A 12,602-nucleotide genomic window follows, 5' to 3' on the forward strand; every position below is an offset into this window, starting at 1 on the left:
AAAAAACAAAACCACAAAAACAAAAAACCAACACCAAACCAAAAACCACCACAAAAAACCCCAAAAACCTAAAAAGCCCCACAACCCCCAAATGCCAACCAATGAGCTTCAGGATACAACTATACTTTGCAATTACTGCTAGAGAGAGCTTGGGAAACAGTAGCCCAAGCAGAGGATTCAGATTATTCTATAAGCACCTTTACACAAGAAAAATTTTAATAAGAGTTCTAATTGTAGAAATAAAACTAGTAGGAAATATAGCTGGCTACCCCTATTTTAAATGCAGAAATTAGGGTGTTTTACTACATATATACACACACACACACACAYWYATATGTCAGGAATGAAACAGATCTAAAACACTTCTCATACATACCCTCCAATTTAAATGTTTAAATTATTTTAAACTAGGATTGTTAAATCACCCTGCAACATTTACTACATGGACAATTTGTTTAATTGCTACCCCCTGTCCCACAAGACACCTACTCTTCTCTTTGAGAAGWCCCACACATTTGATCTGCTTAATTTCTGTTAAAAGCATGACTGCAAAAAGTGCACCACATACATTAGGATATTTTAAACACCTCAAGTTATTTTCATCATTTGTTGGACCATGTTTCAAAKGAACAAAAACTGGGCATTGTTACTTTTAAGAAAGTGTCACAGCAAGTTTTAATATGCAAAGGATACACAGCTTTTCATCRTCCTGAAAAGTGAAGTAGAGTTTCACAAAAAAAGGGTGATCCAGACGGGACATTACATCTCTCTCTCGTGTCACATATGGTACCTTGTTTTCTTTTATGATATGACGTTTTTCTAGAATTTTAACTTAATGAAAAAAAGAGAGTAAAAATGCAAGAGGTACAATTGAATGAAGCCCATCTTGTTTCAGAGTTTTTTGATTACATAAAATTAACATAAAACCACTAATTCTGTTTGTTCAACAGGTGTTTTGTGACTGGATTACATTGATACCATATTTTCAAAAAGTTCATGTTAAAGGCGTCAATACTTACTGGCATATTCTCTAGAACTTGCCAACTCTCGAGCCAAGACAACCTGTTGCCAGAGMAAAGAAAACATACTGTAAATGTCCATTGAACACATACACTAATATTGATCTTCCAGAAGGTATGTGGAACACAGCAAAATATTTAACCATGTGTTCATATTATGCTGGCTTCAGCAAGCCTTCTGCACACATATTTAGGGCGACTCTTAATTTTAATCATTAAGCTTAAATCTGCTATGTCCTATTCACTTACTCTTCAAGTTGCTCTCTCCAAATTTCAATCTCAGCAATCTTACACAACAAATTTTCAAGTTTATCTAAGATATCTGGCACTTCTTATAAAAAGTAAAGTTACCGTTGAAAAAGATCCTTCCCCCAGGATTTTCCCAAATTTGAAGTCATCAGGTCGTTTCTTTCGAGGCTGTGGAGGCTGCTGTCCTGTGTGTTGCTGCAAGGAGTTTGAATTTGATCTTGATTCAGGTGCTGTGCCCTCCATGTTAGATCCCTGTCTGCTGCCACAAGTGGAAATGACAGATGGAGTGCTGGAATCTGCTTGGTTCCTCACCATCGATGGGGATGAACAGGAGCATAACACCACACTTGACTGGATTGGAACAGCRTCATACTGAAAAGATAAATTAAATTATTATTCCCATACCTGACATAATTACTGTGCACAACTGTACTTCATTTCCAGACAAGAATCATGTGAATTCTTCTTTGAAAGAGTATAATTAAAAATCTCTTTAGGGGGGAATATTAGTATTTATTTTGGGAATAGCAGCTTCAATTTGATAAATAACTTTATTTAGTTCATGCTGTCATATAGCCATAGGTCAAATGTCTGGACACTTCAATTCAAGAATGCTTTTTTTAAACTCAAAAAGATGCTCCTAACACCAAGTTATCAAATTTCACAGTATCTTCTCCTACAGATAACATGACCTTAAATTTCTATATTATACAATGAACACAGGTATTTACCAGTAACATTAGTTCAGAAATCCAAGTAACAATGAACTCTAAATGGACACATGGAAACTTCAATGGAGGCAAAGAACGCATTCTTAATTTTTTACTTGGAATGTCACTTTCTCTGGTAGTATTTCTCTTTAATACACATTGGGGAAGGACAAGAAGAAAAGTGATAACTTTCAAAAGGCAGATGAGCTGGAAGGTTTAATAATCRGCAACATCTAAAACTTTTTTTGAAGAATGCTCTGGTTCATGGCCTTTTAAAACAAGGGATATTGCACTACTTAAACTGTAYATATGGCCACCTAAAGATACCCAATTTTAAAACAAAAAGCACAGATCTAGCCCAGAAAACAGCAAGTACAAGAAGACATACTCCTRAAATTGATTAATATACAAAGCAAATTGTCATTTGGTACCCTTTTATCAATTTGCCCTAAGTAAAACCAAGGAATAATTAGTCTGTCAGGGACTGCTTTTGATGTTTTACTTGAAATTTGCCAGAAAATACCAACAAATATAAGATCKCTGCTAAACTACTGCTGACCAAAAGAAAAAAGAATTTAAAAAAGAAGTATATAAACAGAGGAAGTATTTAAKAAAATTAACACCATGGCTGAACATTATTTTTTAATCTCCATATTCTAACATACATTCMGCAGAATGAAACTATGACTTAATGAAAATCTCAAATCTCAAAGTTGATGTATTCTACCACAATGTCAGAGAGTCTGTAACATACATCATGTTACTAAATTAAAAATTACTTCTGTCAATAAGTATTTTTTTACCTCATGAATTTCAATTTGAAATTTTCTGCATTTTTGTCAGAAACCACCTTAGGAGGGAATTGGACTGGCACTCCATCATGCATATGGTTGTAAAGAACCTAGCTCCCAAATAAGCAGTTCCTCACTTGGCTGTGCTCTGTGCAGTAGGGAAACACAACCTCTTCACTGGTAAAATTGATACTRTTATTATGAAAACAACATATACATATTAAAGCGTATGTGCTGTAGGTCACAGCTCCTTTTACACCTTAAATAAACAGTATTTTTTTTCCTTCCACGCACTATTGTCCCCAACATTTTCATATTGCAGATGAATCACCTCTCCTTCACAGGGCCACTCAAACAGCAGCCTGGATAAAGATACACACTAGCTGAAATTAAAAACAGATTGCACCCTTTCCCATCAAAACTGCAGCAAGACTGACACAAGCATGAGTCCTCAGCAACTGAAGAGATGCCAGTATAAAAAACATGCCATCAATTGGAATACAGTAAATAAAACACACATACACACAGACTAAATATCAGGATGTAAATGATGAACTGGCTCCAGCCACAAATGAGCAAATGAGGTTTTACAGGTAAATAAAGCAGAAGCATTACAGGGGGGGTCCTGATTAGATTCTGCAGCTAGCAAGATCACCTTGAAAAAGCAAACAAGCAAGAAAAAAATCCACCACAAAAGCATCAGAGAGCACTGAGGAAAGGRGAGAAAAGGTGTTGCATGCAGCGTATTTCGTTACACAGTATGTGAAACTAAGTCACAATGAATATAAGTATAGAAAAATCCTCAGGGAAGGGATAGGAGTAAAGGACTTTGTAGGAAGAGAAGGTTATTTTCAGCCAGGGTATAACATCAATTAGTCCTGTGACTTTCTCAAAGGAAAGTCAAGATTAGGAACAAAGAGGACAGAGGAATATGCAGTARATTTAAAAGAATAAGTTACCCAAGAAATTACAGAACTATGCAACTAGGTCTGTTATGTTGCACCTCAATATCTATAGAAAAAGGTAATTCCTACACTCACCTTACCACATACTACATATTCTTCTTTAGTATTTTGTCATGTATTATTTACCTCCTCAGTGTTATTTTGAAAGGCTCCAAAAACATGTTTGCAGAAACCATACATGTCTCTACATATATGATGTTTCCATATATGCCAGAGAKAGAATACAGGCCAGCTTATCTAATCTAACCCTGTACCATCACTCTCCTGTAAAAATCAGACTTAAGATGCTTCTTCTGCTAGATGTAGATATTTTTAGTGAGACATGAAGTCAATCAGAGAAGAATTTTAAAATGTTCTAAACTGCATCTGCAGTTCTYGGGAGCTTGAGGATGCTCTCCTAGCAATTATCAACATTTCTCAGCTGGCAAGTCAGTGAAAGCACAGATCCTCACATAGTAACAACAGACTTACCTACTGCATGTCATGGATCACCTTGGGCCACTGATAACTAYTGATCTAGTAATTCTATCCCTTTAAAAACTAGTCTTTAACACTACTTTCCCAAACCCTTAAGGCTTCTCTTTTTCATTTACTTTCATAAAGAAATTGTTTCATTCTTAGTGCAACATACTCTAAGTTTGAAAACCTTTTAAGGAAGTAAATAACAAATCTGCAGAATGTACATGGCAATATAGATGAAAAGTAATTTCAAAATCTTCATCAAGTAAATTTCACTAAACTACTAGAAAAAGGCTTCCTTTYATTTATGTGCGAAGTTTGTACTAATACTATTCTTTTCCCCAGTTGTCTGCAAACAGTAGAAATGAACTTTAAGTAAACTGGAATCAATGAAAAAATCCCATTAGATAGCATTATGTTTTTCCATTTTGCCCTGCCACCKAAAAGGATTCATACCTTTTCCCTTTTGCAAATCAGCATTTTGACAACTGCACTACCATTGCAATTGTTAATGGATTTATATGCATCAAACACATCCCACACTTCCCCAAAGCAAGTGCAGCCACAACAACTGCATCTCTACTAGCTTTTTCCCACCACAGAATCTGCAACACTACTTTGCTGAGATAGCTCTATCAACACTGACAGCAGCAAAAAATACTTTTAGAGAGTGGGTTTCTAMAACTTCCTGTATCCTTTACTTCTGTACTGACAGGATGTTGAACACTGAAGATGACTGAGAATATCTTAGCTACTGCTGAAATTCTACTTTCTATTATCAAGAAAATTAGTATGAAAAGGGTCCTGACCTCTCAGCTGTCTGATAACACTGAGTCTGATTACTCGGTATTACTGAATCTCAAGTTGCATTAAGACATAGGGCAAACATGATCAAAAGCTCTTCCACCTAAATACCTATAAGGCTAATTTTTTTGGAAGCAGACCTTGCTAACAGAAAGCAATTTTCTTCGCAAAGCAACACGACCTCTAAACCTCAACTGGTACATTTGTTTTGATTATAAATAATACTAATGAGACTAYAAACTGGAAGATTGGCACAACCCAAGATTCTGCTAAAGGCAGTTTAAGTTAGACAGGTTTGGCCTGAGCTGTTTTGTAAACTGTTTTGACATTATCATATAAGACAGAAGTTCTGAAATTGAAATGTATTTTGTATTGCTTACAATTTAAACATTGACACCCTGGGGTTTTAAAATGGAAATATTAAAAGACAGGCAGTTATATTTAATTTATTCTTTYCATGGCACACTGGTGTTTCCAATGATTGCCAAAGATGCACCAACTGCATCTGACACACATCCTGTATCTGAAAAAGAGCATCAGAAGGGGTAATTAACAGATATTACACATAGCTTTTCCACTGGCCTCCTCCCCCCTCATATCCCACAATTAAAATGTTAACCTTCTCCGTGTTCCCCAATACCTAGTTGTGACAGTCTCCACTTCAAAGGTTATAGTGTAACACGCCCTGGGAGTTCCAGCATGTTCCAAAAGGAAAAKAAGCAACTGATCAAGTGAGATACTTAGATGGGCCTGAATACATGTCCTCAAACTATGCCTCATAGTACCTAAAATGAGAATGCAGGCAAAAGCAGTTCAGAAGATACAAACCCASTGAGTTTGTATCAGAGTAACAAAATACAACTAAAGGCCTCACCTTTCAGTGCAGAGAGCACAGTACAGTCTGCACATACCAATAAATACCAATCCCATACAGGAGCTGTTTACAGGAAGTGTAAKGATTATTGTGTGATCCCTATCAATATTTAACACCGGTTTTCCTTTCATAAGCTCTGTTGCTGCACCAGAGTGAAGTGCCCTGAATGAAGACAACTCAGAACAATAATAGATAACGTGCTTTCATAAACTGCAGTAAACATCAACTCTCAGACCTTATATGCTCATGTCTATTTATGCTCTGGACTTCTGTCTAAAAATGGATTGTCAGACTCTCTGCTCAATGATCCACAGCATCCTCTTTCTATTAACCAATTGTACATGTGTCTATATAGAGAGAAACAATATACTAATTAATCAAACTCCATTCTACTTATAAATGCTTAGAATATGCTTCAAAGTTTGTCAGATAATTTCTAGATTTYAACAATACATCTATCTGCCAACATTATTATTACCTTAAAGTAATTAAAATACTTGCCTAAAAGAAAAAAAACATTCATTAAAAGAGGTCACTAGATGCTATCAGACTGTCTTTTGACTGTAACATAAAATCAAGCACGTAATGAATGGGACAAAACTCACAGCTAAGCCATGCTTCAAAAGTACATCTGAATGTACCACAGCTAGTTAACTCTTCACCCATCTAACAGGTTAACTTTGACACTGAAATACACACAGCTATATTAAAAAAAAAAATAAAACATCATAGTAACTGGAAGGTATTTAAAAATATGTACTCTCTCATACTTTCAGCTTGACAGCKCAACATGATTTCTAAGAGCAAACACTCCTCTCCAAAACAAAAAAGGTATTAAAAATTAGACTACATTGCAAAGATCATTTTCCCAAAACAAGAGGATGCTCTTTTATAGAGTTCTTTCAAGATCATAGTAAATCATTTTCTTCAAACTGCAGCAAACAAACCCTAATCCAAGTATTAGATATCCGTAGTGATCTAAAAAGCATTAACATCAAACATTAATCTTGTGATCTTGTGTAGCAGTAGTTTGCATTTATGATGCAAAGAGCTGCTTCAGCACTCTTTCAAATCTCATCATCAAATGGTATGCAAAAGATTACAGTAGAGAACTTAAAATTTAGCTCATATTCCACAAACTGCCCCTTTAACACCACATATCTTGAAGAAGCTGACCCTSACAGTCAGCAAAACAGTCTGAAGCTAAACAATTTGCCAAAAACTATACTTTGATCAAGGTTCATAAACAGTTATCAACTATCACATTTAAATGAACACATTAAAATCTCACCGATCAATTATAAAAACTATCTTAACACAGATTATTTTGCAAAAGAATCTGAAATCATACATCTATCTAGGGTGAAGTTTTTTGATGTCAGAAGTTGCCACATGTAAAAACTGTTATTTATAGGCCATTTCTATGAATGAACCATTAAATTTCAAAAGCATTTGGCTGCATGGAAGGAGGATTTTTTTGTTGTTGTCACCTAAACAGACTGCTATGCTAACTGATTAAAGAAGYCTAGGCTCTAACCCACCAAAACAACTATGCTCAGCTTCATGTCCAGTGTCATTTGAAACCTCTCAAATGCTGAAAGGTAAGCACTCATTGAAGCACTGCATAAAACTATACGCCAAAAAAAATCTCTTAACAAAATAGAAATAGATAGAAATAACCAGAATTTAAAAGCCAACAAAAGATCTTTAAAAATCATGTCCTGGTAGTATATATCAAGATTAAAGACTGTACAAATTAATGGAAGGGGAAAACTTGAAAGACATTATTCAAACACACTATTTCAYCTAAAATGGCTGGTATCCCTGCAGCAGTGGGAGACAGAAATACTGTTTGTCTACTGACATTCCCTGCTTTGTGCAGTAAATCCGTAACACAGTTCATCCATAAGTGAGTAATGAGGATATTGGCTTCATATTATATCAGCAGAAATATAGCCAAGAGGCTCAAYGGCCTGGAAGCCTAGAGAACACCTCTGCATTCTTAGATTATTTTGATCTTTAGGGAATAAAGGTATTTTATCTACAAGACTGATTTCATTTCTAGAGAAAATAATTTTTCATACACCAAGCCATGCTAATCCAAAGTTTTAGTTTATGCAAATACCTTTCTCTAAATTTGACCTCCTCACATCCAATGGTATTTTTTTGTCAATAATTTCCAAGATTCTAATTCCCAAATCAGCTAATGAAAGGATTTCTAAGAACCTGTCTATCAGCCAGTTACCCTCTAGCCTCCTCTACTGCTAAGTAAAGCACTTCAGAGGCAGAGACTATTTAAGGCCTCCTTCCACTGCCTGGTGCTTCAAAACAAATCAGAAACAGGAAACCACATAAATCTCCAAGAACCTAGTCAGCCTATGGCCCAAATAGCTGTAATGTAAACAAGCCATTGAGAATTCATTAAACATAAACAGATCTAGGCTAGTTCACAAGAAAACAAAAGCCATCTGCGATTGCAATAGTCTGGATCCCAGGCTACTCCACCAGTTACCTCACAAGGCACACTGATAATCAGGTGCTGTGCAGYAGAGATGGGGGCTCAGGCTAACAAACACAAAAGGACTTCCTATGCCAGGCTCCTTGCTTGCAGCTCTAGGGGACAAAGAGAACAGCTTGGGGTGAAGAACAGAGAAGCCTACACACTGAGGCAGCAGTATATAGATGGTTCATGGCACAGTSAAGAACTGTAAATTCCTGCAGGATTACTAAAGAACCAAACATYGAATTCAGTATTTCCTTTTCAGAAGAATGTGCTAAGCAAGTTAATTCTTGCATTTTTTCACCATAAAGAATTATAAAATATTTGCAGGTGAAGTATTTACAGCCTGTATTTTAAAGCAGAAAGCAACTCTCAAGTTCAGTATTTATTCACACAGCAAACCTCTTATTTCCTCCAGCACTTCTGAGTAAAATTCATATGGTGTGAAAAATGAGGTTCTAGACCAAACAGCTAACTTTGTGCATTTTGTCTSCAGTCTGTTCAGACACTTTAGACKGTACTAAGTTTCCACAAGCTTACCTGCAAATAAGATGTCAGAAAGGGAAGTGGGAAGGGAGGAAAATCTGCTTCTTCTCCTTTTTTCCTTCTTTAGAACATATACATAATCTAACTTGGCCACTTACAAAGAAAGTTTTTTCCATTTGAAATACCAGAAACAATAATTCCTTGGCATCATACGTATTCTTTGGAAAGCTCCAATATGAGGAACTTGGAAAAGGATTTTATCTTTTAAACATAGTGTTTTCTAAATTAAGGTCACTTACATATTTTCTGCATGCCATAAATGTGCCAGTTCTACAGCAACCCATATAGCTTTTCTAGACAAATATATGTATAAAACCCACAAGTTCACTGTTAAAAAACAGGAATCGCTAAAATATTTCACATCTTCATAGACCAAATTWCTTTTATTACTTTGCTGGTTTACTACATCTTTCATTCTAACAAAGTGATTGTGCCTCTGATTTCATGCCTCCTGGACAAAAATGCCTGCAAGTACCTCAGTAGTCAGCATCCCCTTCCAAGTTCTTCCAGCAAAGCTGCCTTCCAACTGATYTTTAGGAAAGCACGATGAGCCAGAGCCTGCAGGGTATCTTACAGTATCCAGCTACAGTAACCTACCTGTAAGAGTTTCAAGAGCTAAATGAAACAGGCTACTTCCAGCACTGTAATAGATCAATAACCCAAAGAACAATTTGTTTAAAAGAAAAAAGCCTACCCACATGGTGGAATCACTGTTTAGTTGAACATGGCTATTATACTCAGATTATTCTGTGGATCATGTCCTTTCCACTAGCTCTATGCACTTGYAATGTTAGAAATATGAATGCATATAAAACTGCTCCTCTTAAAACTTCTTCCAGTTTTTCCATCTTTGAGCACCTTTTCAACATCCTGCCTTCTACTATTTTCTATTCCTGCAGCCTGCTTTGGGGATTGACTGAAAACTTAGCCCAGTTAAAAGTCTACATGKGAATGATAAAGACTAATCATAGCTTTATGCTGAAAACCCAAGAGAGTATTAAATAGATAGGCCTGAACAGTTTTCCCTACATATTTATCTGGAAGGTTTACACCTACAAAAAACTACAAACAGATCTCTTAACATAACCTAACCTAATTCTTAACATAGTTGCAGAAGTCAGTCTATTAACAGCCCAGTTCTTCCAAAACTGTAGTTCATATTAGTTCCACTGGGGGAAAAGAAGAAGCTAGCAGTTTTGTTCAGMAAGATCCATGACTACACTAGAGGTTTTATCAGGTCAGAAATGCTGGCAGAACCTAGTAATTKCTGGAGCAGCTAAACATTCCAGTGAAGATGTTGCTGCAAATGAAGATGTTAATTACCATACTTCCAGACTCCTCATTTTGAGAGGAGGGCACTTCTTGATTTGAGACCAAATATATTCACAACAGCATCAACAGCGAGTAACTAAGACCATGCTGGCACCTGCAGCTCCACTAAAATAGTATCCTTCTTAGAAATAAAGAAGGAACTCCCTCCTTATGCCAYGTCTTCAGAAAATAAAGGAACATTTTAGGAATTATCCCTGCATACAAAAAATACAGAAATTGATTGTTTTGGCAGAGAATTGCTAGAATATTCCTTTCAAAGCTGTCCTCTATTCACATCTCCCCTCCCCAGTCCCATTTTATGCATTTACAATTCAATAATCTCAGAACTCAYTGTCATTAACTCCATCACATAAACATTAACAGTTACTTGCTAAGTCTCAGAAATACTGGATTTCCCATATTTGATATCATCTGAATTACAAAAAGGTTAGTTGAATTGGGCCACCTCCATTGGGTACAGCCTGTCAGAGCACTCACCTGAACAGGAAAATATTAAACAGAATGGAAGAGAGAGAACAAAAAAAAATTATCCCAACAAAATATCTCAATTTTTAAAAGAAATATTGTCAGTTCTTAATTTTTCCACTCTCTACATGTTTTTCTTATGGGAAAGGACATAAATTGTATATAGAAAAGGAACAGAAATGCAAGTATTTTGGAGAGAAAAACCTGAAAAGACGGGCAATGAGCAGGAGCAGAAGCACAAAGGGAAGCATACTCTCTCTTTAAGAGACCAAGTAAACAATGTAGCCTCTGATGCTAAGAAGCAGCTTTATAGAGCTGTGYCAATTAGCAAGAAAGCAACACTAATAATTTTAATAATCAAAAACTGGGCTTTTTCATAGTCCTTGATGTTTTTTTCATAGTCCTTGATTTCATGTGCTCTGTAGGGCTATTCTGCATAGTACTTCTCATCTTCAGTGAAGAAGGATGATTATGAGTAACACACTGATGAAAAATATCATTGAGCATGAAGTGGAGAGCACACTGAAACAGGTCGTCAAGAATCAACACAGCTGCGCCAGTCTCCACAGAAAATCCTCCTTAGCCAACTCCAGCTGATGAAAAGCTTTTAAGTGCTGCAGGGTGARGCTTGGCAGTTTGCAACTGACAGAACACAAGACCCAAAAGCACAGCAGCATGCACAMGAGGATAAGGAACATATCACTGCCAGGTATTGTGCCAACACAAGTGAAAGCTGGTGATTATTCTTCTTTAATGAGGGAACGTCTATACCAACTAAACTGTGTAACTTACAACACAAACGAAGATTCACCCTTACCACGTCTGTATACCAGCTACAACTCCCTCTTACAGATATGCCAGTGCACACAAAACGAGTTTTACGCTRCCAGACTAACGTAAACAACCGCGTTTGAAACAGCGTCCTACTGTAACCTTCACCATCTTCCTCACGCGTTTGTTCCTACTACAAAAGAAATCGATTACAGTGACAGGTAGCTCCCACAAGGCAACAACGCCGGCACAGCCGGCCCGGCATAGCCACGCCAACGCCCCGTACCCGGAACCGAAAACGGAGGTCCCCGAGAGGCCGCGGTGCTGCCCCTTCACCATCGGCCTCGCCTCCTCCCGCGAACGAGCTCCGCTCGGAGGAGAACGGGCCCTCCTGCGAGGCCCGCGGCGACCCAGAAGCGGGGGGCCGAAGAAGGACCGCTAGCCAGCAGCTACGAGACCGGCCCCACGGCCGGCAGCGCCCACTCACCCGCCCTGTTGGAGCGGGCGCAGGCGGCGGGGCCGTCCCCGAAAACCCACCGCGACTCSGCCGCCGGCAGAGCGCTGGGCACGGGCGGCCAGCTCCCACGGGCCGCCCCGGCCGCCTGGGCCTACCTCTTCGCCCAGCACCCCGCGGGCCGCGGGCCTGGGCGGATTAACCAGGGGACTGCCGGCGCTGGCCATGACCCGCCCGACCCGCAGGCCGATCCCCGCGCCCGCACTCACCAGGGGGCTGCCGGTGCTGGCCATGGCCCGCCCGGACCGGGGCCGCTCCCCGCCCGTTCCGCGCCAGGCGCTCGGCCCAGCCTGAGCCAATGGGGCACCCGCGTCCCCCGCCCGTGACGCCACCACAACAATCCCCCCGCCGCGGGCGGGCCTTCCGCGCACCGCGCTCGCTCATTGGTGACCGCCCCTGCTACTCACACGCGAGCCCGGACAGAGCGTCCCCCGGCAGCCTCAGCGTCCCGGCCGAGGAGAGGCTGCGCACTTGTGGCGATGACGGCCCAGGAAGCTGCGAAGGGTGAGGGCGGAACAGGGCGGGGTTGGCGGGCAGCGCCTCCCCCGGACACTCACATCCGGGTGGGTGCCACGGCGGCGCGGGGAGCGCAGGGAGCGGCGG

The 12,602-nt window shown here is 39.2% G+C and overlaps 1 protein-coding gene across 2 annotated transcripts in view; it reads right to left on the reverse strand.

Moving 5' to 3' along the window:
- PDPK1 (3-phosphoinositide dependent protein kinase 1) overlaps positions 1-12,495 on the reverse strand; it is a 27,509-nt gene extending 15,014 nt beyond the window's left edge. Inside the window, exons 1-4 of one of the 2 annotated variants that reach the window (XM_057371166.1) lie at positions 12,407-12,495; positions 1,371-1,640; positions 1,020-1,062; positions 694-831 (exon numbers count right to left, since the gene is read on the reverse strand). In XM_057371166.1, coding sequence (XP_057227149.1) covers positions 694-831; positions 1,020-1,062; positions 1,371-1,583 — 394 coding nt within the window. In that variant the 5' untranslated portion in view covers positions 1,584-1,640; positions 12,407-12,495. Of the gene's footprint in view, positions 1-693; positions 832-1,019; positions 1,063-1,370; positions 1,641-12,208; positions 12,344-12,406 lie in introns of those variants that run through there. The other variant, XM_057371165.1, reaches the window with a different exon arrangement.
- Positions 12,496-12,602: the final 107 nt, after the last annotated feature.

This window comes from Malurus melanocephalus, unplaced genomic scaffold (genome assembly GCF_030028575.1).
Source record: "Malurus melanocephalus ecotype Western Australia unplaced genomic scaffold, MMel_1.1 scaffold_143, whole genome shotgun sequence".
Classification (NCBI taxonomy): Eukaryota; Metazoa; Chordata; class Aves; order Passeriformes; family Maluridae; genus Malurus; species Malurus melanocephalus.